Consider the following 25,599-nt stretch of genomic DNA (forward strand, 5'->3'; position numbering starts at 1 on the left):
AGTTATAATAAATAAAAATTTAAAATATATAAATTATATTTTATATTTATAATAAACAAACTAAATTGTCATATAAGTTATTTTTTTACTATTGGTAATTTTTTAAAAAAGAATTTAAAATTCAATTTACAGATTGAAATAAATGAGGATAAATCGAAGGTGATAAATAGTGAAAAAAAATCAATTATAAAAAAGATCTTAGTTTAATATGATTGGGAATAAGTTTTTTTACTAGTAGGTAGTGTATGAAATACAGAGAAAAAAGAGAATAACCAACTAGAGTTAGCAAAATTTTGTTTGATTTTTTTTTCTGAGTTTGAATTTATGTATGAAATGCATTGTAACTAAAGAATTTCCTAAACATTAGAACTTGAGTGTGGGGATAGCAAATAAATCCGTACTCGTGAATAATAGTCAAATTCATCTCAATTTTAATGGAGGATATCTGATGAAAAACCCGATATATTAAATCGGGTACGGGTGCAAGTATGTATATATATATCCGTACCTGTACCCGTCTCCGATTGAATTATGTTAAAAGAATTTAATATTTTATTAAGTGTAATTATTTATTATAATGTAAAATATTTATAGTTATTTAATTATTAAGAAATTTTTTGATTAAAATATGAAATAGAGAAACAATTTAATTATAATTATAATATAATAAAAAATATTTTAATTTTTTTTAATTTATAAATAATAATAATAATAATTTTTTACAGCATACCCGTACCCAACCCGCGTTGCCATCGTTACTTGAGTGTCAGAGGTTTCATGAATAATTCAGCAATGCAGGAAGAGAGGCTGAGTAGTGTCAGAAATTGTGGACAGTGGTAAATAGATAATTTGATGCGAAAACATTGAAGTATCAAAATCGCCGTTGCCGGGGATCGAACCCGGGTCACCCGCGTGACAGGCGGGAATACTTACCACTATACTACAACGACAAGTTGAAAGCATTACTAAACAAAATTATTGAAATTTACTTTTAAATTACGATGAAGCTTGAACCATACTAATTTGTTCTAAAGCTTAATCAAATTAATTTTAAATTATTAAAAAGGATTTAAATACATGATCTACTTGATGTCAGCATTAAATTTTGTATTCAAAATATATATTATGATAAAAAATAATTATAAGTGATAGTGAAATGTGTAATATATTTGATAATATTATATATATATTTTTTATTATTTATAATCTTTCCTTTTTAAAAGGTTAGCTTTTTAATGATAAAAAAATATTTTTTTTTAAACTTTTTTAAAGGTATCTTATTCAAAACAAGGTCAATTACTAAATGTGAATATCTTCTTTCTTAATATGGATTCAAATCTTGATTCAACACTTTTATACTAGATTCAATTTTCGTGGATAAAAGTTAGTTTTTATGTTTTATTAAGATAACCTTTTTTTATATATATTTTTATACAAAATTATGTTTTATTTTTATGTTTATATTACTAATAGAATTTGATTATATGGCCATCATCTCCAATGCAAATCATATTCTTTCTATCAGGTAACTTTTTTTTATTTTTTTTATTTTTTTTATTTTTTTTATAGAATATGTGTTAAACAAAAATAAATATTTCTAGATAAAAATAAGATCAATGAATATTAGCTATTTGATATTATCATTATTAGTAAAGAGTTAAGGATAAAATTAGCTTTGGTGAGATTGAGAGGTATTGAAAGAAAAATAAAATAGAAAATTATTATTATAACAATAGTAATGTGTTCTTGTGATGAAATTATAATGTTTGAAGATACGAGAGGATGTAAGATTCACATTCCCCACAACTAACCTATTAAGAAAATAAAAATAACATATAATTAAAACAAAAGTCATAATATTATCAATTTTGTTTGAAAAATGTAGTGTTTATATAGTTATATCATTATCACTTATAACTATTATTTTTTTATTATCAAAATATATAATTTAATATAAATTTTACTTGTTGAGATTAGTTATATTATGTATTTAAATCATTTAAAAAAATTGAAATTAATTTTATAAAACTAAAATAAATTAGTATGTTTTTATTTTTAGCTTAATTAAAATTGTAATAGGTTATTAATTTTTTATCGAGTACGATAGCCACCATCAGGTCGTTGTAGTATAGTGGTAAGTATTCCCGCCTGTCACGCGGGTGACCCGGGTTCGATCCCCGGCAACGGCGTATAAGTATTTTTTATTTATTTATTTATTTATTTTTTTTGCGTATTATCTAGTTTCCTCGATTCTTCCTCAACCTCACCTTCCTGGATTCTTCATTTTAGGGTTTATGTTTGTTTGTTGATTTCATCTTTGAAGAAATGAAGATTGGTTGTTGTTTTCCGGTGGCATCAATGAAATTCCTCTTCCCTGTGTGGCGCTTCTCATCCTCAAGACCCTATATGTCTCTCTCTTCTTCTTCTCCGTCTCGCATTATGTCCATTCAAAATTCTTCTTCCTCTTCAGTTTCCATATCAACTTCAACGGAATCCAAAGAGAAGAAGGAAACTTTACCTTGGTTAATTGTTGGACTCGGAAATCCTGGCAAAAAGTTCTCTGCCACCCGCCACAATGTTAGTTAGTAATCATATTCATACCTTGCCATCTTTCCATTATTATCATCATTTTGAATAGTTATAAAACATACACATAAACATCAAATTTTCATAACATTTGGTTACGTTGGCACTCAAATTATAATGTCCAGCAACTTCCTCGGTACCTAAATTCAAACAGATAGAAAGAGACAGGCAAATTTTTTGCTTCAGTTGGGATTGGGGTTATTTAAATTTAATAGCAGAACGAAGCTCTGTCATGATAGGTTATCTATCTGACCCTATTTTGGGGCTTTTAATGTTTCAGGTGGGATTTGAGATGGTTGACACCATAGCTGAAGCTGAAGGGATATCTATGAGTTCTGTATCCTTCAAAGCCTTATTTGGAAAAGGTTAGGTTAGACAAGACCAAAACCCTGCCTCTTATGTTTCTCTTCTCTAATTAATTTGGTTTTTCGGTTCGTTTAGTTTGAGTGATGTCACATAGTTACCATTTTATTGAAGTTTGATCTATTTGAGTGCAGTTGCAACAACCCTTTGTTCAAAAAGTAACTTTCCTTTCTGCTCCTACCGCAACTTCTGGGTATTAAATCTTTTGAGTTTTATCTCGGTATAGAAAGTGACAAATTACTAAGATCGTATTTTTCTCAAACTAAGTCAGAAATATCATTTTTGTTGCGCAAAGGGGTTGAGGGAGACCAAGAAGAACATTGGAAGAATGAAATTGTTGAAAGGGATCTCATGTGGATAATATCCCAAAAAAAAATTGATTTTTAACCGAGTCTTGGCATTGTATGATCTATCTAGATAGCAGACCACATCTAGTAGGATAAGGCTTTTGTTGTTATTGTTGACTTGTTGTAAAGATAGAATTAGGATTTTCATGTCAAACCTGAATCCATCAATGTTCTAAACAATGCACTGGTCATGTTATGGCTTTAATAAATGATTAAATTTTGCAGACAGCCATCGATTCTGCGTAATTTTGGTTTAGATTTCAGAATGTTGGTGATAAAAGCAAAGATTAAATTAAGTATTTGTAAGTATATAAGCATTTGTGACTTGTTTACCAATTGCAGGTTTTATCGGTGACGTACCAGTTATACTTGCAAAACCACAGACTTTTATGAATTCAAGTGGTGAATCTGTAAGTCTGTTATCTGGAGGGTCTTCAAATGTTATATGTACATTTGTTATATCTACAGTGAATTCATGCTCACTCTTATGATGTCAATTTTTTCTTTTGATTTAAAGATTCATGTCTTTACGTTAATTTTATACTAATTTTATATGTTGTATGATAGTCATGTTGTATCCTGTGATTTTTTTTTAATTTTTTTATTTATAAAAATTGCCATGTCCATGTCCTTCTCATAACATATCCATATTCCATGTTGTATCTGCACTTCCTCAGAATCTGCTGTAATAAATACTTTATTTTTGATGTTGATTGGCTGATTTTTAAATCTATTTTGAAGGTTGGGGCCATAGTTTCATATTACAAGATTCCACTGAAACAAGTCCTTGTGGTATAATATCTATGCTATGACTACTTTGTTCTTTTTCATTTGCAAGTGATGAAAGAAAAGCCAAAGGATGATCTACTTGAGTATGCAATTAATAATTTTCTTTTTCAGATCTTTGACGACATGGATTTGCCTTTTGCAAAATTGCGGCTTCTACCAAAGGGGGGGCATGGAGGTCACAATGGGTAATTATAATTTCCTTTGCTTGCACTCTCTTTTTGCTATGAAATTTCATGTGTACGCCTGGTTTGGCACCTCATTGAGTTTATAAATCAACATGTCCATTGTTGTTATGAATATCAAGGCCCATTTTCTTCATCTTTCTTAAAGTTGAAATGCCACATTTGTCTTCCTTTAGTTACACCCACAATTTGGGTCATGGAAATGCTCAACTTGCAGAATGCTTCTACATAATCATTTTATGCTAGTTGACATATTATCGTCATAAACTCCTCCTCCCTTTCTCTTGGGGCAAAGGGTGTTTGAGTGGCTTTGCTGCACAACCAAGACAATATGCACAGCAAGCGCACAGAGAACTAGAATGACTATAGGGATAAACTAAGCAACTCCATATTTGAAATTGGCTTCCTTGTTTTTTAAGTTGAAGGAATCTTTGATTGGCTTCCTCTGTTAACATAACCTTTCTATTTATATTTGCTTTGTATAGTTTTATACCATGAAACTGATGCAAGTATAATTGGAAGGCAGCTCAAGTTTAATTTTAATGGTTCTTATTGTGATTTTCTTTTGGGGAGGCATGCCAGAAGCCTAATTGTTTGATATTATATTCATTCACCTTGTTTCTTTCAAAGTAGAAGAGAAATGAAGTGTCATTGTTTTTGTTTTCCTTGCTATTTGGCAGAATGAAGAGTGTTATTAATCACTTTAAAGGGAATGTTTGTTTTCCCCGTTTAAGAATTGGTACGTTCATATCATTTCCAGTATTAAAAATATCAATTTATATTTCAATTATTTATAATACTATTTGTGCTTTTATTGCTGTTTAGGCATTGGACGACCTCCCGGGAAATTGGATCCTGTAGCATTTGTTCTTCGCACATTCACTAAACAGGAAAGGGAAGAGGTATGCATTTGATTTTTTCTGACGTTTGAACTGAAAATGGCCTTCGGCACGTGGAAGTTCTAATTGTTGATAAAAATATCTTTCAGTTGAATTTTACATTGCAAGATGGATTAGAAGCTGTGCGGATTCTTTTGTTTGATGGATTTGATAAAAGTGCAAATTTTGTCAATAGTGCCAAAAAGATAGAGCAAACAGGTTGAGGAATTGCTGACTTAGAATATCCTTTTGGAAAGTACAAAGAAACAAGCAAGGAGATACAACTTAAAAAGAGTAAATTCGTTCCGGGCTCTGTTTTTAATTCGATAGAGCTAGCTATGTTTAACCAAGTATTCATCCATTCTTTCAGAAAGCAGTTTCAACTTTCAGCACAAAGTTCGAACCTGATGCTTGGAATCTTCAGGTACTTGTGAGTTTACATGCTGTTGTGTTTGAACAATTTTGAGCACTTCCAGCACCTTGAATTATATAAAATATGATGTTGTGGAATTATTAATTAATTGTAGACGTAGCTACCTATTATAATGGTTACCCTCTTAACTATGATCTTTAATTCTTTAGCATTGTGTACTACTTTGCTTCTCTCCCGAGTTTTTGTGTTGGTTTTGTCTTTTAAGTTCTGTATTCATACAAGAGTTGCTGTGGCTTGATGTCATGATCTGCCCGTCACATTTCCTTTGCTCATTCTTTGTCTCTTTAAGGCTTATTGTACACTTCTATATATTTAAATTATACTCTTTGGCTGTTTGCTCATACGAGCTGTATTTTTTAACCAAAGCTATTGTGTATAATGTACCTCCCTATCTTTCTATGAAAATTGCTATAGGTGAGACTATTATTAGGTGAAATTTATGTTAGATTCACTAAATAGGTGATCAGATATTTTTAAGTATCACACCAACTTAGGTACAGTACAATACTATAGGTTGGAGAGTAACACCAACAGTGCAGTATGATATTTAAGTTTTGTCCTTAATTTAAAGAAACTATATATTGCTTACTTGAGTAATAAAAGCCCATGGGTTTATTTGACAAATAACCATATGTAAGAATTAGTTTGTCTAATTTTTTGTAGAATGTTTGATATAACTAGCTGAAAAATTAAGTGATAATTAAAAAGTTGGAGCAGGTTAAAAGTCGTGTGCTAATATTTAATTTTAAAAAAGTTATATATCGCTTTCTTTAGTAACAAAATCCTTGGGTTTATTTGACAAATAGTCATGCAGGAGTTGTAAACCTCTCCCTCACTCTTGGATTAGGACCCACTCATTACTAACGATGTTTATAATCGGTACCAAATGGATTTTCATCACTTTCATCAACAATGCTATCAAGGAAAAATGAGTTCTCTTGTCGCCACAAGTTTATCCGATTTATACTTTTTCAACAAATTTGCTTTATTATGCATAAAGACGACTTTGAAATTAAAAGATATTCCTATCCGGATATGTGCTAATTTAGAGGTAATTAAAGATCTGTTTAGTTTCACCGTTTTTTATTTTTATTTTTAAAAAAAATAAGAAATAACTTTTAATTTTAGAAAATATTTTCAAAGGAAGGCCAAAATTGATAATGAAAAAATGTCATTTATATTATTTTCTACACTTTTGAAAATGTAGTGGTATGTGATGGTAATTATTAAATTTTTTTACCAACTTGTTTTTATACACATAATTCAATAGATTTAAAATTTTTATGTACATGTAATTCAATCAATTTGTCTTATATTTTATTTTTTTTGTGTTCATAAAAGTTTTGTTTGGTGTTTGTATTTGTATTATATATTAATATTATAAGAATTATTAGATATAATTATTCTATAAATTTTTAATTACATATGTTGTTTATATTATTTAATTATTTTAATTAAATATTACTTATTAAATATGATTAATATTTAGCGTGATTAAATTTTGGTTACTATAAGAAACATTTGCACATTTTCATAAATTGTTCATTTGATACCAAAAAAAAAATAGATATAAGAGACATTTACACATTTTCATAGTGAAATCCATGTATTATGAAATGAGAGTATTCAAATGAGAATAAATATAAGATAGAGTGAAAAGAGTAAAATATTTACAAAATAAAATATTATTCTAATTCATATATAAAAGAGTAATTTTGATTGTAAATTTTATACTAAAAATATTTTATGAACTTTTATTGAAAATAGTTAAATCAAACATGTATTCTAAATTTTAAAATTAGAAAATAAAAATTATTTTCTAAAAATAAAAAAATAGAAAATATTTTCTAAAATTAAACACACCCTAATATTCTTCTCATACTATCAATGCAGTTTTAATATTTAAAAATAAAATAAAATAAAATAAATGACATTCTCACTTTAAATGTAATATTAATTATTTTCTATATCATCTTTCTTAAAATTTGATATTAAAAAAAAATTATTGAAAGAAGAATACTAATTAAATAGATTAAAGTTGATTAAAATTTATTTATATTTGAGTTTAATATTCATAAGATTATATATATATATATATATATATATATTTGAATCTAAAAGAAATGTTTTTTTATTCAAAGAAATTGCAATGACAACAATATAATTTAAATTTAAGATTATGCTTATACTATTTCAATCTCCTATCTCTAGAGTGCATTAAAATACATAACGTTATTCTCAATATTTGATAGTCAATTTGTCTTATTAATTGAAATAGTCTTTTGAGGGAAAAATATTGCTTTTGACCACTTCAATTAGCTTTGAAATTAAAAGATGCACTTCCTTTGCTTTAAAATATTGATGATAAATAATGTATATAAATTAAAGAGGATTTAATAAAAGATAAAATTTAGGTACAAATTTTTAGATGTAATTGATATTATTTTTCAATAAAAAATAGAATTTTATCACATAAATATATATTAATAAGATTTGCATTAAATGTACTTATATAATATCGATATTAAACTCCATATTTGATATAACTAGGTGAAAAAATTAAGAGATAAATAAGCTATGGGTCAAACAACAACTCTGAAGTGATAATTAAGCTACTAGATGAAAAAATGAAATGATAATTAAGGCAGGAGTTTTTCATCGCTTTCTATAGTTACCAAAGCCATGGGTTTATTTGACATATTCAAGTATGAGTTATTATGTGTCATCTGTCTTTTGGACCCTGTTTGGTATAACTAGATAAAAAAAATGAAGTGATAATTAAGCTACGGTTACCAGCAATTACTCTCCCTCACTCTTAGACAAGGACCCATTCTCAAATTCTAACATTACTAACGATGTCTAAAATCAGTATCAAATGGTTATCCATCACTTTCATCAACACTATCAAGGAAAAATTAGCACTTTTGCCACCACAAGTTTCTCCGATTTATACTTTTCTCAACAAATTTGCTTTGTTATGCATAAAGATGACTTCGTCGTCTTCTTCTTTTTCTGGGTAGATGATCATAAACACGACTCTGAAATTAAAGTATATTTCGACTAGGTTTAAATATAAACAAAATTAATTAATGTATGCGCTAATTAAAAAGTTAGTTAACATCTAATTTTACTAATTTCAATTAAAATATTTTTTCTATACTACTTCCATTGAAATTTGATATCAAGAATAAAAAAAATTATTGAGATTTAAAAAATTATTGAGATTTAATTAAAAATTTACTTATATTTGGAGCAACAACTTGTATGGAAGTGTGCCTTTAAAGATATATATGCTCATTGGATTACAATCCTTGAATTTGTCCCATAATAATTTGACAGGAATAATATCAGAAAAGATTGGCAACTTGGAACAATTGGAGTCCATTGATCTCTAAAAAAAATCATTTATCAGGAGAAATTCCTCAGTCCATGTCTGCCTTACATTATCTTGAGGTCTTAAACCTATCATTCAACAATTTTATGGGAAAAATCCCATCAGGGACCCAACTTGGTTCTACAAACCTTAGGTATATCGATAATCTTGACCTCTGTGGACCTCCACTTACAAAGATATGCCCTCGAGATGAAAAATACCATGATATAAAACCTGCGAGAGAAAATGATGATAGTGATGATCATGATAAATTTGAAGTATATTATTAGTTCTACATGGGCTTGGGAATTGTATTTTTTGTGGGATTCTGGGGTGTTTTGGGCCCCATTTTTTTCAACAAGAGATGCAAACATGCTTATGTTAGATTTCTGCACAGAATGACCGACTCTATGATTCAGAAGATGAACTCCATCAAATGAAATCCAATAATTTGCAACTATGGTATGTAAAGGATCAATTGAGTCAAATTTATTTATATCTTTTGTTTAAACACATACATATACGAACACTTATTTTTTAGTTGGAGGAAGTTAAGAAAGTACACTTATTTAAAAAATAAAAGATTTTACATTCAATACATTAAATATTTAAATCTTATTAGTTTTTTGACATTGAAGTAACTTAAATGTAATAAATACATATTGAAAAAATAGAAGATGTAAAACAAAAAAATACACAAGCAGCACACGGGCCATGATTGTTTCCAACAGATCTGAAGGGCCCAACCCAAAATGTGATATGGATTGAGGAGATCCCAAAACCCGCCATCAACAAAAACTCGAAAAAGCCCTTCTTCTCTCTACAGTCTACACTCCTTTCTTCTCTTCTCGCTCATTGCACTCTCAACCTCGGAATCCAAACTGTTTCTCACCGAACCTACATTCTCTTCCCCAAACCCCAGCCATGTATGGCGGTGGTGAGTGTTCACTGTCCCCTCTCTTTTCTCCCTTCTCAGCTTTTGTAATCTCTGATTTTCGTCTCCTTTTCAATTTCACTTTTCTTCGTAATTTAATTTAATTCACAGACGAAGTATCGGCAATAGTCATAGACCTCGGCTCGCACACATGCAAAGCCGGTTACGCCGGCGAAGATGCTCCCAAGGCCGTTTTTCCCTCCGTAAGTGCCTCCGCCACTGTGATCTACTTGCCACGTAAACCTTCTGCTGTTATTTTCTTCGCCAAATCCAAATGTGCGTCTGTTTTAGGTCCTGCAACGATTCGCGTACCTCAAATTTTATAAATCGTTGCACACATTGCATGTTTTTTAGTTTCTAAGTGCATTTCGTTTATTTCTATTTGGCATTGTTGGTGCTGTTGAAGGTATCTCGGGCGTTACACGCCATGGCGAGGGTTTTGATTTCATCTAGTGGACATATCTAGGGACTAAATTTATATGTGCAAGCTTTCAGGACCGAATCAACACGAATTGTTATCTTTGAGGATGAAATTGTATGTTTTATTTACTCGTCTATATTTCTATACTGGTCACTAACATTAACGGGTCTGACTCCTTTAAAATGTGCGAATCACTTTAGATAGTAAAGTAGTCTCAGTCATTGCGGATAAAATGATCAATATTACATGCATATGCTTAGTAATCATGTGCTGAAATATCAACTATTAATGATTGATATTACTTACTTTAGAGGAGGCAAATCTAACATTAGTTATGCCGTGGTTATTTATAGCTTTGATATTATTTTGCATGTTTTTATTTAGGTTGTTGGTGCAATTGATCAAATGGACATTGATGGAACTGGTGATGCTGACGAGAACTCGGGAGCCTCTGGGGATTTACAAAACAATGCCAAAAATAATGATTCTGACAAAACTAAGGGAAAATGCAAACTTTATGTAGGATCTCAGTCACTAGGATACCGCAGAGACTATATGGAGGTATTTGAAATATCTGCTAGGTTAAACTTTAATTAATCATTTCATTTTTTTTTTTAAATTTTGTTTTAATAATTTATTTCTGTTATGCTTAACAGGTGCTGTCACCATTGAAGAATGGGGTTGTTGTTGACTGGAATATTGTAGACAACATATGGGATCATGCTTTGAGGTTGTTGCTGATTACCAAATCTGTCTATAATCTAGAATGTAGGATCATCATTTTCTTTTATACTTCTTTTGGGTGGTAAACAGGATCATCATTTTCTTGCTATAGCATATGCAGTTGTCAATTACTAAGGTTATTATTTCTTAGGAAGCCCATGATGGTTCTTTTTATATGCAGTGGTCCCAAAATTTAGTCAACTTTTGTATAAAGACTACTCATGTGGTTGGTATATCCTGTTGTTTATGCTAGGACATACTTTTACTCAAATCTCACTTTATGTTTACCAAAAATTATTCAGGGAATGCCTACTAGTTGATCCTAAAGAGCGTCCAATGCTACTTGCTGAACCATGTTCCAACACTCAAGAACAGAGAGAGAGGTAGTCTGACAACAATATCTCTCCCCCCTTCTCATTTGGCTTTTTGGATTTTGGCTTATACACTGTTACATGATTTTGTGATTAGTAATAAAATTTGCTTCAACTCTTCAATTTTTAAATTTCATATTTTTCATTATTTTTCCTGTCTATGTATCAGGGCAGCAGAACTTATGTTTGAAAAATATAAAGTACCAGCATTGTTTTTGGCCAAGAATGCTGTAAGTCGTATGTTCTGTACTGCTCTGTCCATGTATTACTTGCAAGTTGCAACAAAAAAATTTGTGATAAATAATATATTGTTGGCATGAAACCATGAATATGTGAACTAACTAATGAAGAAGTATTTCATGACACCAGGTTCTCACATCTTTTGCATCAGGGCGTGCCACCTCATTAGTTGTTGATAGGTACAAGATTTTGAAGTTGTTGACTTACAGTTTGGTTCTGTGGTGATTTTGATGAGTAATACAATTGCTATTGCCTACTTATGAATATGGTTCGGAAGACAGTGCAATACATTTGTCTTCCTTTTCTTTCCAGCCTGCAACTAAATTTTTGATGTTGTCACTTTACTTGCTAACATTTTGTTTATTAGTTGTAGTTAATATGTATGCCACATTACAATACTAGATTTCTGATAAGTAGTTTTGTTCATTATTTCTAAACTCAGTGGTGGTGGATCAACTACAGTTGTACCGGTACTTGATGGTTATGTTCTTCAAAAGGTATTGCTTGCTATCTATTCTAATAGAAATAATGTTAGACGACTCATTCGTTTTTTATGCATATTTATTGTATTTGGTTTTTTGTTTATGATTCCAAGACCTAATTTTATTACTTAAGCTTTCTTGTGTATGCACTATTGTTCCAAAAACATGTTTCTTCATTAAAAATTATCACTAGTGGGTTGGGGGTTCAAGTAAGTCATTGATAATTCAATATACTCCTTAAAGTTTTTTAATATGATGTGATAAATTATCTGATATTTTTTGCTGACTAAGAAAGGATATGGTAAAAGTAATGTTTTAAAATTTTTGACAATACCTGGGAAATTTTCTAATTGTATAATCACGATTGAAATTATTTATTTTATATAATAAAATTGTTAAGTTTTCGCTATTCAAGTGTCTATGAAGAGACATTATTGCAACATTGTCAAAAAATATCTGGTCGTTGATGATTGGCCATTTTTTGTCTTTAACAAGGTATCTCTAATCATTTCTTTAGGCACTGTTGTGGCTAAGATGTCCCTCCTAATAATTGTCTTCTTTGGGGATAATTGTTAGGAGGCCCTCCTAATTGTGGTAGTACATGAGGGGTTATGACGATTGACCTAATTCAATCAATGTTTACAAAAATATAACATAAGTACATTGTGAAATGAAGAGTAACTTTAAAATTTGTGGAACGCACTAATGCAAGTTCCATATTGGTGAGTTTGAAACATTGGTATACAAGTTCCATTTAGTTTCATTGATGACTCGATATCAATATTAATGTTTCTTTATCTGCCTGTGGTTGATGTCTTTCATCCTCTTTCCTTGATGTATAATATAGAAGGAATTTTATTATATAGTATTTGTAGCCTTGTATTTTGTCTTTAAGGTTTATTCAAGTTTCTGGTGTCTGCTTATGTCTTTATTTATGTCTACAATAGGCTGTGATAACTTCTCCTATTGGAGGAGAATTTCTGACAGATTGCTTGATGAAAAGTTTGGAAGGCAAAGGTATCACAGTGAGTGACAAACATTAGTTACTTTTATTGTTTTAATGGCCATCTTAAATAAAGTAGCTATATTTATATCTGCTTTATTTTGTTTTGTTATTGAAGATAAGACCTCGGTATTCATTCAAGAAGAAGGAAATACGGCTTGGAAGTCTTCAGGTATCTTATAATTTGCAACTACTTGTCAGCAGTATGTCTTGTGTCTTCTTATTTTGCTCAATCCTTAATGGTTATTCCCTTAGTTTTCGAAGTTAGGAATGTCTTTTATCAACCTTGTAATGTTATATTCCATTGTTGCCTCTAGGGCTTCAGCTCTGTGGTAGAACTATCATGACTTGGAATAAGGACTTCATTTTTCTCATCTATTCAGGCCTGGCTGATGATTCCTCTAATCCTCTCGAGCTTTATTGATCAATTAGTTTTTCAAGATTGACTTTGATAAGAATGGCACTATTGGTTGTGGTACATTGCTGGGATGATGTACATCCTGTTTGCTTGTTTCATATCAAATTCTATGGAATCACAAATGTTATTAATTTTAATGTTATTATATGTAGCGTGATTTAAATAATTACTTCAGTTAAACATACAAATGAAGTGTGATTTTTGTTGCCTGTTTTTTTCTGAATTCCAGACTGTAGACCTTGATTTTCCACATACAACAGAAAGCTACAAACTCTACTCCCAGGTCTGTATTTTGCCAAAATTTTCTTTTCTTATGTCATATCTCCTTTCAATGCTGACTGTTTATTGTGACAGAGGGTGATTGCTAGTGACATCAAGGAATGTGTTTGCCGAACACCAGATTCTCCATATGATGGTGTGTCCCAGTTGTTGTTGTTTTATACAATGTTTTGAGTCATGTTGGTCTAGTTCGTTGTATTCTTTACAGGTTATATACAGATACACGCCTTTTTTATTTATGTTGTGCATTTGCCTCTTTGATGATGAACTTTTGCTTGAAAATAACATGTTATTCCATTCTTCAATGACTGATATTAACTGTAGCTCTATTATCATATTATTTCATAACAAGTGAATTTTTCTTTGTTAATTATACGAGTTTAATTAGATTCTGATTCTGATCATTTTCCTTTTATAATACGTTATGGTAATTATTGTATAGTGTACTGATGTGATTGCTTGCAACTATAGGGTTTAAACAGCTTTGGCAGTTCCCTCACAAGCTATACATACATTGACTTGATCTGTCACGTTTCCTTTGACATAATTTGTGGCACTTGCTCTCTACTTTATATTTCATATTGATTAGCTCATGTGCTCATGATTTTTCAATGTTTTGATGAAATGACTAATGTGGGAAGCAAAAGTAGAAAATATTTATTGGAAAAGAGAGCATTTATTATATTTAAAGCACAATAATTTAATATTTTATTTTATAGGTAACTAGAAGCACTTGCTATGTGTATTAACTGCTCTTTAAGTATAGGCGGCACTTAGCATTTACTTGTTAATAGGACTCACTTTTACCTTCCTGGTTTCCTTGGATTTTGTTATTATTGGATTCTATATATGACATAATATCCATTATTATTCCTTTTCCATGGCAGAGAGTGCATATTCTAACATTCCCATGACTCCATACGAGCTTCCTGATGGCCAGTGAGTCCAACTTTACTCGACTTGTATACTTTAATTGTTTGAATGGTCTTCTTTCATTCTAGTCTGTTATCTTTTGTCTACCTACATGTCTTTGGTTGATTTAAAGCATAATTGCTTATCTGGTTTACTTGCGATAATCATTTAACTTTTATATCATGGATGTCACAGGATTATTGAAGTTGGATCTGACAGATTCAAGATTCCTGATATTCTTTTTAATCCATCACTGGTTCAGGTGTGTGGATTGCATGCTTGGATTTTTACTTTAGTTGGTTAATCTGTTATAAAGAATTTTCCATTAATACTCTTTTTATAAATTTGTCAATGTTTGATTTTATGCTAGGCTTTGGGGAATAAAAGAAAAAAGATTAGTTGGAAGAATCATGTGTTGTCAGATTGAATTAGGTTGAAAATTGAAAAATTGTCGGTATGACATTTTTTTTTCTTCATGTTTGTGTGTAATAAATTTGTGTTAGGAGGATAAATTCTGATATCATTTACATTTTATTTACGCAAATGTCAGAAGTGCAAACTTGGTATACAGGAGGCATGAATAGAATTATAGAAATACCACCTGAAGTCTAAAAGGAGAGGGGAACATAGATCTGTATGATTAAACATTGGAAAATGCTATAGTAGCCCTTAAAAAGGAATTATAATACTTAAAATAAACTGCCATACAATTCAAAATGATCCTCTGTGCTTTTTCCAAAGCAATTCTGTGTATCTTTTAATGAGCAATTATTCCGATTTCTATCAAATCAAACAGGAAGTGTCTACCCCCCAACTTTTCTTTATCTCCTTCCCTGCTATTTTTAACATTAAATAATACTGAATGCCCATAGAATAGATATATAGTAGCTAAGATCCTTTTTTGTCTCCTCACTTGCAATCAATTTATTTGTTCCCAAAGTTTTAAATGTTTTATTAAAGGATAAATATTATATTGGTACGAATTATAGGTCAAGGTTGTTGAATATTACAGGTGATATTATATTATTCTTTATCTCAATATTTATTGTGAGTATGCTATGAGCTTTGTTTAATTAATTACTACCCCGTTCCTATTTATAAGATCTAACTTCGAACAATTATTTGTTCCTTTATCTAAGAACCAATTTATATTGTCTTATGTACTAATTATTTGTAGACTAAAATACCTCTAATTAAAATGTGTTATCTTAATTTGGTAATAGTGTAGGACATGCACTCAAATTGATTAAAAGATATATGAGTATTAATTAAAAAAGAAAAGTAATACAAGAATAGTTTTGAAAAAATATATATAAATATAACAAATTTTTTGTTATCAATTAAATTAACTAATTTTCTTAATCTTGATGAATTAGGTAATTGGATCTTATATATAAATATTTTACTGCCCTTAATTTGGGATAATCCAGGGTATTAGGAAATTGTAATTGATTGATGAAAATAATGTTTCGAGTTTGAAACATTTGAAGCTTGTGAATGGATAAAAAAGGTTTGAAGTTTTCTTATTTGTAGCCTCTAAATTTTGAAACTCCTGGAACTTGTGACTGTTCAAAATATTTGTAACACGTGATTTTTTCATGACATTCTGTGTTTATACTGTTCAGTTCAGTTCCAGTGTGTTCTGTTCCTCACTAATTTTACTGTTTCGATGTAAATCACAGACAATACCTGGCATGGAGAGTTTTGCAGAAATTGCTCCTTCAATTCGTGGTCTTCCAAAAATGGTAATTTTTTCTTTTTGTAAATTTAAACGCTTTCTTTCAGGATATACTCAACTTTAAATTTTCTTCTCATTGCTCATTATTTTGCTGTTTCTTTTGGATATGCGCAGATTATAGAGAGCATTAATAAGTGTGATGTAGACATTCGTAGAGAACTATTCAGTACCATACTGGTAACTTCTATATTGATTTAATGCCCTCCCTCTGCCTTACCCATCCTCTCAGTTTTTTGAAACTGGTTCTGTTTATCTCAGCTTACTGGTGGTACAGCATCAATGCAACAATTGAAGGAACGCATCGAGAAAGACTTGCTAGAGGTGAAATTTACAGAGAAGTGAAATTTACAGAGAAGCATATATTTTATTCACTGAAAGCCAATTTTCTGGATAGCATATTTTTTGGGTTATTTTCCTTTTAAATATCTTAATCCAATATTTTGTACTCCTTTCTAGTCTAAATTCTAATTAATTTTCCTTTGCCACATGACATCACTAGTATATACAGAAAGACACAATCCACTGACTTAATTTTGTGGAAAACATGAAAAACATAGTTGAGAATCAGTAATTAGTAATGAATTTATCAGGTATCCTCACGGATCAGTATGAGGTGATATGTTTTTACATGTCAGATATGCTTGAATGAAGTTTTTGGGTTGTAGGCAATTGTGTTCATATATAAAAAAGAAATTGTTTGAGATATGATTTCTGTTTGTAGGAGTCCCCTCAAGCTGCTAGAGTAAAGGTATTTGCTAGTGGAAATGCAACTGAAAGAAGGTTCAGGTGGGATGTTCATCTCTGTTTGTGTCTCTCACTCGAGTTCACATCTCTGTGATCATATTGTGACGAGTTTTTCTTGTTGCGACATTTTATCAAGTTCTCCCTCCTTTCTCCATAAGTTATTTTTAGAACAAAACATAGTTATAGTTCCTTAGGTGTAATTGGTGTTGTTCTTCAATCAGATACCAATTACACCTAAAAAATTGTAACCAAGTTTTATTCTAAACACGCAACTTAAATTGATGTATTATGATTTATATGCGAGAGCTTGTTTACACCTCAAGCAGATAGTACCCTCTTAATGGTGGTTACTCTATATGCAGTGTTTGGATAGGGGGGAGTATATTGGCTTCTCTTGGCTCCTTCCAGCAGATGTGGTTCTCCAAGTCTGAGTAAGTATTAATTGATTGCAAAAAAAACCTCATTTATTCAAGTTCATTCACCTCACAAAAACCAAATTAAAAATTCTGAAGACTCAAGTGAATAATTTTCTAATGCAAAGCTATTTCACTGTGTTATGGATAGGTACGAAGAGCAAGGTGCTTCTTATATCCAAAGAAAGTGCCCTTGAGTTTTCTAATGGCCGTAAATACATTTTTTTTTCTCGCCATTGTTGATATCCCGGCAGTTTCAGGGTGCCCATGTCATCAATGAATTTTTAATATTTATGCCATTCTCTTCAGTGCTTGACTAGGCTGATATAACTAACGTGACATTGTCTAGGTTGTATCGACAGCCTGTTTATCTGCTGTCGAGGCTGATATAATATAATTAAACTTAAACTAAAACTGGCACATCCTCATTTTCGTATTCTGCATCCCACTGCATCCCCCTTCCATGTAGTGTGAATGGCACTGGAGTCTTGGTTAAATGCGTGTGAAGTTTGGATAGCTAGTTATTGGCGTTCAACCTACTGAACCTAGAATGCTTATAATATATGCCAATACAGTTAATGTTCGAGTCATTAGTTGGTTTGCACTTCAACAAAGATAAATAGCGTTGTATCTTAGTTTGGTTGAGGCAAAATGTAGATGTTACAAGTTACAACGTGGAAAAGCGTAGATTTATGTCTGCATTAAATAGAATTGAGAAATGAAAATGGGAGCCTAATGCTGAAACTAAAACTTTAGTCTTCCAAATAAGTGGTGCACATGGGAGTTTACGACATTTTCCTGCAGAGATTAATCCATTAGGGGCTTGATATCGAGGATTTTTGACATGGGATCTGTCTGCTAGAGAATCCATGGGTACTTGAAAATTGTGACCATGAATTCTGTTTGAGCATTGACGTGTCATCTAAATTCAATGCAAGATCTAAAGCATTAATCGTTCTGATATCAGGCAACCAATCTGGTGGGCTTCTTTCGTCAGGCATTGAAGTTCAACTAAAATTTCAACTAAATTTTAAGTCACAAATTCCAATAAATAATGGTTGATACATAATAAATAATGGCATGCTAGCAAAAACCGAAACAAATGAACAATAACATTAAAATCAAGAATGATTGCGAATTGGCATTGGTGTCAAGCATGCCTTTTTCATTGCGACCAATTAGTAATCATATACTAGCTAGGTATGTTTTACTAGTATACAGGTGTTCATCCAAATTTACTTTTATTTTAGTCGGTTATGCTTGATTAATGATTGGATTCGTGGTTGTGCTAAATTAATCGATTTCCGAAAGTGAACTCTTTTTTTTTCAACTTGTGATATTTTAATTACGTATGGTGATTTTTGAGTTTCTTCTTGATAAATCCTAAAGTTTAATATAAAATAATATAGTTGTTTCAATGGAGTGTGTCTTTTGTTTGACAAGAAAGAAGAAAACGGTGAGAAAGTGAAAAAAACAAGGAGTGTGAATAAAAATAAAAATAAAAAAAGAAATTAAGAGTGAGTCTCTCAAAAAGTTGGACCATGAGGGATGAGAAGAGAGGGCAATAAATTTTGATTTGGAACTTGAAGTCGTGAAACCAAATGCAGCTAAAGGTGAAACTATCCTACTAATCAGAGGAAGGAAAGTCAGAAAACGCTCCTGGTACTTGTAAGAGAGGAATTACAGGAAGAGATGGGTTTGTATTGTTGCACTACCAAAAAGAGCAACACAACATATCTTCTCATTGACACGTCGCGGATGGTGTTGATATGGAGCTGAAGAAATGGAGATGCTTTGTTGTGAAAGAAGACAAAAAGAGAGAGCAGAATTGCAAGAAATATGGCACTTTTTTTTTTTTTTTTTGGAATTGGGACACTTTTTTCTTATCATTGTCCTTGTAGTTCCTTTAAATGATCTATGTAAAAAATGAATATATGGAAAAACTACAACGACATAAAAAAAAATTCAAAAAGATTTTATTTAAAAAAATTGCAGTCACAAAAAAACAAAACGTGTAATTATAGATACCAAACACATTGTGGATGAAGAGACGGTTAGGAGTAGAGGGAAAAAAGGACAAAGACATAAGGGATGAGATAACGAATTGTGGCGCTAAACTTGGCGTTTGGCTGTTGATTAAAAGTAACGGTTAGGAAGCAACAGAAAGGGGAGAGTAATGGCCTGCAACAGTTGCTCTTCTTCGTCCTGGCTCATACTCTCATCCACCCACGCCAAACGCCTTCCCATTGCTTCGCAAATTCAATGGCATTCAGATTCCTATACCCGCAAAAACCTCCACCACCCTCCCCAAATCAATCGCCATTGGGTTCAAGCTTCTGATCAAACGCTCGCGTCTCCAGGTTTGTAATTTTCTTCTCTCCCTCTCTCTTTCTTCTCATTTGGGGCTGGAATCAAATGCTTTATCATGTTCCAGAAAGATTCAGCGTGGCGTCATACAACATACTGGGGGATAGAAATGCTTCTCAACACTCTGATTTGTATGTGAACGTTCCTTCTCGTTACATCAACTGGGACCGTCGCAAGAGGGTTATTTGCGATGAACTCTTTGGATGGGACCCTGATATTATCTGCTTACAAGTAACGTTTCACCTTTCTTTTACACACATTAAAATACGCTGTTGGTCTCTCGAATTATCTTTTGGTTTCAATTTGCCCTTCTTTTTAAAAAGTTTTATTTTAAATCGGTTCTGTTCTTGTTCTACACTTGGTCAATTTGGTGACATGGGATGGAACATGAAAAATTCCACATCATATGGGTTTGTGATGTTAACCAAAATTAACACTTTTGGCCCCCAAAATTGGCAAAAGGGCCTATTTAGTTTAACAAAAACATTTTAAGAGATAAAAAATAAAACTTTTTAAACTCGGGAAATTATGTTGAAACCAAAAAATAGAAGATGAGAGAGATGAAAAGTGTATTTTAGCCTCTCTTTTTTTTTTTTTTTTTTTTAATTATGTTTGTTAGATTTGAGCTCAAATAATAACTACAAATATTCGAAATGGTATTCTCAGGAGGTAGACAAGTATTTTGAACTCTCAAACATTATGGTTAAAGCAGGATATGCAGGATCTTATAAGGTATATTACTGTACTTTCATTTCCTTTCTGGATTTCTGATTTATACTTTAGTTTTGACATCAACTTTTGGTTCATTCAAAATAAAATAAAATAGAGATTAGTTGATTTGATCTGCACCATTAATCATTAAACATGCTGATATCTCTTTACTACCGTGAAATTTCTCATTATCCTGTGCATAGTAGTACTACACTACCACGTATAGATGTGTGATTATTGAGAACCTAATGAATTGTGTAAATGGAGCTGCAGAGACGCACTGGAGATACAGTTGACGGTTGTGCAATGTTTTGGAAAACTGATAAGTAATCTATTGATTGCCCAATTTGCTTGTTAGATAAAATTTGATGGATCTAATCTATTCACTCTTTTCACTCTTTCTGTCTGCTTGTCAGGTTCCGGTTACTAGAAGGAGAGAGCATTCAATTTAAGGACATTGGCCTTCGTGATAATGTTGCTCAACTTTCAGTTTTTGAGGTATCAGTTCTTTTGTGTCGGCTCACTTCGTCTAATGATATGACAATGGTTGGTCCTTTTTAGTGTTTTGATTTTGAAAATAAGCTTATGTTCTTGTTTTCTATTATTTTCAATTAAATGAATTTCTTGGGCTTCTCGTATCAGATACAAAGGAACATAATCAACATTGAAAATTCTTCACTTTCACCAAACAATTAGATGCAAATGGAGCTTGTTTGTTCCATTAGGGCATTAGTTACTAGGTTTACATCCAAATAGATGATTACCTGGGATGGGTATGAGTCTAGGGTCTGGAGTCTGGACTATTGTTCATTTATGACTGTGATGCACAATTATTGCGTTTTGCAATAACATTTTATTAAGAGGAATATTAGTAACAATCCGTACTAGTCTTTACAAAATGGAGTGCTGTGGTACAGGGATGCTGACTGAATTCCTGCCTCTTTCGCCATGCCTTGCATTTACAATGTGATATCTTACATTAGTTTGAACAAGAGCAGTAGCTATGCTTTATTGCCTTAGTGTCATTATTGCAAGTATTGTCCTATTGTATATCCAATTAGTTATCCTTTGCATTTTTAACTTCATCCTGTACAGGCAGATGTGTGAATCTGACTCAAGAAGATTGTTAGTTGGTAACATCCACGTACTTTACAACCCAAGCAGGGGAGAAGTTAAAATAGGTCAAGTAAGTGTTTTATTCCCCCCTCTGCCTGTCAAAGTTACGTTGTCGTTAACTGTTATTTCTCTATTATAACTAGCTCATCGAAAGGGCTTTTGACCTTATGCACTAGAACTTCAGTAATTAACATTTATGCTGGTTTTCTTTGTTAAATTCTATTACATATTCAAGAAACGATATTTAATAAGAGAGATGTTTCTTGATATAATTAAATTTGTTATCAAGCATTAATGGCTCACATACTGTTTGCATGGTAGTGCATTTTGTCATATTTCTATAATTCCTTCCTTTTTTCATTTGAGTTATGGTCAATTCTCGTCTTAGTTGACCAATTTTTCATCTAGTAGTAAACTACTAGCAGATCAGTACTAAACCCTAATCTATGAAGAGCTTATGTTATTATCTAGGAAATACAGTTGAGTAGCCTTTTACCTTATTTTTTCACAGTCAAGTCAGATGTGCTTTCCTTGAATTTTCTGTACTATCCATTGAAATTAAAATATTTAATATTTCAGATTCGTTTTCTCTCGTCAAGAGCACAGTACCTCTCAGAGAAATGGGGTAATACCCCTGTTGTGCTAGCTGGTGATTTTAATAGTACTCCTCAGGTGCCATATTCCAAAAAACAGATTGAAGTTTGTCATTTAGTCTGTGTTCTTCATTTTTGACATATTGATTTATTCCTATTATCATTCATCAACAGAGTGGAATATACAAGTTCTTGTCATCGTCTAAGGTGAATTACTTTGAAATCAGTATATATCATTCACATTGTCTTGGTTTTGCAATTTCATTCTATACTAGACATGATAATATGATTGTTCATGCTATGAATATAAAGCGAATAGTTTATGTTGAAGATGGTCAACTGAAACTGGGTGTGGTTTGCAATTGCAGCTTAATATCATGCTGTATGACAGAAAGGAATTATCTGGACAGAAACGCTGTCGTCCTGCCCAAGTTTTAGGCGAGAATAAAGAAACAGTTGGTCCAATCGTCACACTAGATGGGTACTTCTCCATTCCTTTTTCAGTGATTAGGAGCCAATTTGGAAGAAAACAGAATGGATTAAGGAGGAAAAATGAATCAAACTTCTTGCTCAAGCACCTCAACTTTTTCAGAAGTTGCGCACCTAACTTCTCCATAAGTCTTAATATTAGTGTTTTATAATCGAAAAGCTCCCATATGCTATAAGCTAATCTAAACTAGGCATAATTATATATGCTATAAGCTAATCTACGATGCAGGTGTGCATGTGTAGATTATACAGTAGAGAATTATTGTTTGATATCAGCCATCACAAACTTAAGCTGACAGGGTACATGAGTGTAAGGACCTGACTTTTGATTACAATTTTGAGATGAGATAGTTTTGCATTTTCACCACTTTCACCGTACTTGCGTTTTTTTTGGGTTGTACATTCGTGTTTAGAAGAAGACTGTTTTCGTTCTTTTCCATTTTTGATCATTTCTATTATTTCCTTGAGAATATATTATTTCTACTGAAGTGTTCTAATACCTTGTCGTGCTCTTTCTTCCACACTTGATTAATTTACTACTATTTATATGTGAATGCCCTTTCATAAGTATGGATTTAACACCGTTGCTTATGAGAAATGCATTTTCATGGCAAATTTAGTGTGCTATAAAATATAACAGTCTAGACCTTTTTCTCTTGGGAGATTTTGATATTTTATGACATTCAATTGCTTGTGTATTCAGTTTTATGACATTCCGCTGATTGCTACTTATGATTATTAATTAAAGAATGCATGTTTCTTGAAATTGCTTGTGTATTCAGTTTTATGTATGATGCTCTCAACCTACTATTCCCAGATTGTTTAAGTGCTGGACAGATGAAGAGGTAAAAATAGCAACCGGAGATTCTGAGCGTTATTTGGCTGTGCATCCATTGAAGCTGAATAGTTCGTATGCCACAATTAATGTACATAATCATTCTTTTGCAACGTATTATTACTATAAATGATTTTCCTTATTTAATCCACCTGGCTCATGCCAACAGAACAGTAAAATTACAAAAGCTTTTCAGGGTTCAACTAGTACACGGGGATTCAATGGTGAACCCTTGGCAACTTCCTATCACTCAAAGTTTCTTGGCACTGTAGATTACTTATGGTAATCAATGCCTTTCCTAAGCTTTGCCAAATATTTTGGTTGTTAATAATATGATGGTTGTGGCCTTACTGATTGCAATTACCTAACTATAAGATTGACTGCACTTGATGCAGGTACTCGGACGGTATTGTACCTACAAGAGTTCTTGATACCGTTCCAATAAGTGATCTCGTAAGGGCAGGTGGCCTCCCATGCAAGGTATTCCTGCTTTGTGTGATAGATCTTATCACTTCTCTGGGATCATTTAGTCCAACTAGATGTCTACGGTGCAATTTTTTCTTCTTCTTTGAATTCGAATGTCTAAACATAAATTTTCCCAATCTAACCAGTCTTTTCCTTGATCAATAGAAAGTGGGGAGCGACCATTTGGCCTTGGTTTCTGAATTTTCTTTCTCAATTAGCAACAATGAACCTACAGACACAGTGGCAGCAGCAGCAGCATCTCCTATAGTAGATATCGAAGAGCCTAACAATCAACAGTCATAGAAAACATCTCAGCGTTTGTGTTTGGAAACAGATTTTTGTTTTCCTCGTTTACTTATACTAGTTTGAATGATTTACTTAGCGTAGCTCAAATTTGTTGAAATAGGTTGTAATTTAGATTAAGGTTGAAGTTCCAGTTGCTGTTTTTTTTTTTGAGAGGTCCAGTTGCTGTTAGTATTTCTCAATGTAATGTACCATAAGAAGTACAAAAATTGAATTATTGCATTATTGGTCACTGCGTGTTCCTTCGGCCTGTGTTTTAGTAATAAAATTCATCTTAATTCTCTATATTTTTTCTGATTTATAGTTATCAACATCCCATGAGAAAATAACCATAACTCAACTTATAAAACAACTCTCCCAGTGGATGTTAGGAAAAAATCATTTTCTCACATTTCAGCTGTTTTTTATAGGAGAAAAAAAAAAGTTGTTTCTAAAAAAATTGGTTGTTTGGAAAACTAAGTGCTCGTTTGTGAAAACTTAAATCCCACATTTTAACTGTTTATTTTGAGAGAAATACTATTTATAAAATAAGCTGTATGTTTGGAACTACAGCTTAAATTTTAACTGGTTTTATTTTTCTTTTGTAAAGCAATTTTAACAATTAACAGATAAAGATAAAATTACAAATTATAAAATTAAAAGATTAAAATTACGAAAATTAAAATTTAAAGTTAATCATCTTTTGACATTTTAATAAGCTTGTGACATTATTAATATGCATCAACACTTTTATATAATATTTTTCATTTATTTTAACAATTATAAATAAAATTAATCATATTTATTAGTAAAGAAAAAGATTCTTGTATCTCTATTAAAAAAATAATTGACAGTTAATTTTCATGAAGTGAATAGTACATTTATTGTGTATATGTTTTTAATTCCTGTTTTGTTCTAAAAAAATAAAATAAAATTGAATTATGGTAAAAGGATATACAATTCTTAAAAGTGTGTATATAGAAAAATATTGTTTTTTTTTTGGTAAAGTAGAAAAATATTGTTTTTATATATTGTTATATTTATTCCGTAGAGAAATATTAATGATCTGTCTCTAACATTTTCTTTTTAATAATTTTTTAATATTGATTGTG

The 25,599-nt window shown here is 31.4% G+C and overlaps 3 protein-coding genes and 2 non-coding genes across 10 annotated transcripts; 4 read left to right on the plus strand and 1 right to left on the minus strand.

Annotated features, from left to right (window-relative positions):
* Window positions 1–878: 878 nt before the first annotated feature.
* Window positions 879–950, minus strand: TRNAD-GUC (transfer RNA aspartic acid (anticodon GUC)). Its single transcript has one exon. It is a non-coding gene; the product is annotated as a tRNA-Asp (tRNA).
* Window positions 951–2,117: 1,167 nt separating this feature from the next.
* Window positions 2,118–2,189, plus strand: TRNAD-GUC (transfer RNA aspartic acid (anticodon GUC)). The gene has a single exon. It is a non-coding gene; the product is annotated as a tRNA-Asp (tRNA).
* Window positions 2,190–2,220: 31 nt separating this feature from the next.
* LOC109804567 (peptidyl-tRNA hydrolase, chloroplastic) lies at window positions 2,221–5,919 on the plus strand. 2 transcript variants are annotated; one of them, XR_003804519.2, is made up of 9 exons: window positions 2,221–2,577; window positions 2,867–2,951; window positions 3,639–3,706; window positions 4,038–4,088; window positions 4,197–4,270; window positions 4,948–5,006; window positions 5,093–5,169; window positions 5,256–5,439; window positions 5,516–5,919. XR_003804519.2 is itself a non-coding variant. In XM_020366421.3 (8 exons), exons 1-8 carry the CDS (start codon window positions 2,326–2,328, stop codon window positions 5,367–5,369), a joined length of 780 nt encoding a protein of 259 aa, XP_020222010.2. In that variant the 5' UTR covers window positions 2,222–2,325; the 3' UTR covers window positions 5,370–5,919. The 2 variants fall into 2 exon arrangements, 1 of the variants encoding a protein (XP_020222010.2); XM_020366421.3 differs by having other exon boundaries at window positions 2,222–2,577; window positions 5,256–5,919.
* A 3,710-nt stretch (window positions 5,920–9,629) lies between these two features.
* On the plus strand, window positions 9,630–18,043 carry LOC109804513 (actin-related protein 4). Its single transcript, XM_020366359.3, has 20 exons — window positions 9,630–9,888; window positions 9,997–10,088; window positions 10,691–10,867; window positions 10,963–11,036; window positions 11,332–11,412; window positions 11,570–11,630; window positions 11,770–11,819; window positions 12,083–12,137; window positions 13,070–13,147; window positions 13,244–13,297; window positions 13,773–13,826; window positions 13,898–13,958; window positions 14,710–14,761; window positions 14,930–14,996; window positions 16,417–16,479; window positions 16,587–16,649; window positions 16,731–16,793; window positions 17,194–17,258; window positions 17,579–17,647; window positions 17,781–18,043. The coding sequence occupies exons 1-20, from the start codon at window positions 9,876–9,878 to the stop codon at window positions 17,824–17,826; spliced, it is 1,338 nt and encodes a 445-aa protein (XP_020221948.1). The 5' UTR covers window positions 9,630–9,875; the 3' UTR covers window positions 17,827–18,043.
* A 146-nt stretch (window positions 18,044–18,189) lies between these two features.
* LOC109803198 (carbon catabolite repressor protein 4 homolog 3) lies at window positions 18,190–24,793 on the plus strand. Of its 5 annotated transcripts, none has more exons than XR_003804518.2 (13): window positions 18,190–19,989; window positions 20,064–20,227; window positions 20,663–20,728; window positions 20,981–21,033; window positions 21,124–21,205; window positions 21,807–21,893; window positions 22,403–22,495; window positions 22,591–22,623; window positions 22,785–22,897; window positions 23,723–23,831; window positions 23,929–24,022; window positions 24,136–24,220; window positions 24,371–24,427. XR_003804518.2 is itself a non-coding variant. In XM_020364656.3 (13 exons), the coding sequence occupies exons 1-13, from the start codon at window positions 19,806–19,808 to the stop codon at window positions 24,471–24,473; spliced, it is 1,353 nt and encodes a 450-aa protein (XP_020220245.1). In that variant the 5' UTR covers window positions 18,190–19,805; the 3' UTR covers window positions 24,474–24,793. The 5 variants fall into 5 exon arrangements, 4 of the variants coding, with proteins under 4 accessions (XP_020220245.1, XP_020220246.1, XP_020220247.1 ...); XM_020364656.3 differs by having other exon boundaries at window positions 23,910–24,022; window positions 24,136–24,288; window positions 24,371–24,793; XM_020364657.3 differs by having other exon boundaries at window positions 23,937–24,022; window positions 24,136–24,288; window positions 24,371–24,793.
* The last annotated feature ends 806 nt before the right edge of the window (window positions 24,794–25,599 follow it).

This window comes from Cajanus cajan, chromosome 2, assembly GCF_000230855.2.
Source record: "Cajanus cajan strain Asha chromosome 2, NIPB_CcT2T_4, whole genome shotgun sequence".
Classification (NCBI taxonomy): Eukaryota; Viridiplantae; Streptophyta; class Magnoliopsida; order Fabales; family Fabaceae; genus Cajanus; species Cajanus cajan.

Coding starts and splice junctions, on each gene's coding strand:
- LOC109804567 (XM_020366421.3), top strand. CDS start 2,326: ATGAAGATTGGTTGTTGTTTTCCGGTGGCATCAATGAAATTCCTCTTC. Junction 2,952..3,638: donor CAAAGCCTTATTTGGAAAAG/GTTAGGTTAGAC, acceptor TACCAATTGCAG/GTTTTATCGGTGACGTACCA. Junction 3,707..4,037: donor TGAATTCAAGTGGTGAATCT/GTAAGTCTGTTA, acceptor TCTATTTTGAAG/GTTGGGGCCATAGTTTCATA.
- LOC109804513 (XM_020366359.3), top strand. Junction 10,868..10,962: donor ACCGCAGAGACTATATGGAG/GTATTTGAAATA, acceptor TATGCTTAACAG/GTGCTGTCACCATTGAAGAA. Junction 17,648..17,780: donor ATGTGGTTCTCCAAGTCTGA/GTAAGTATTAAT, acceptor TGTTATGGATAG/GTACGAAGAGCAAGGTGCTT.
- LOC109803198 (XM_020364656.3), top strand. CDS start 19,806: ATGGCCTGCAACAGTTGCTCTTCTTCGTCCTGGCTCATACTCTCATCC. Junction 21,206..21,806: donor CTCAACTTTCAGTTTTTGAG/GTATCAGTTCTT, acceptor CTGTACAGGCAG/ATGTGTGAATCTGACTCAAG. Junction 24,289..24,370: donor AGTCCAACTAGATGTCTACG/GTGCAATTTTTT, acceptor CTTGATCAATAG/AAAGTGGGGAGCGACCATTT.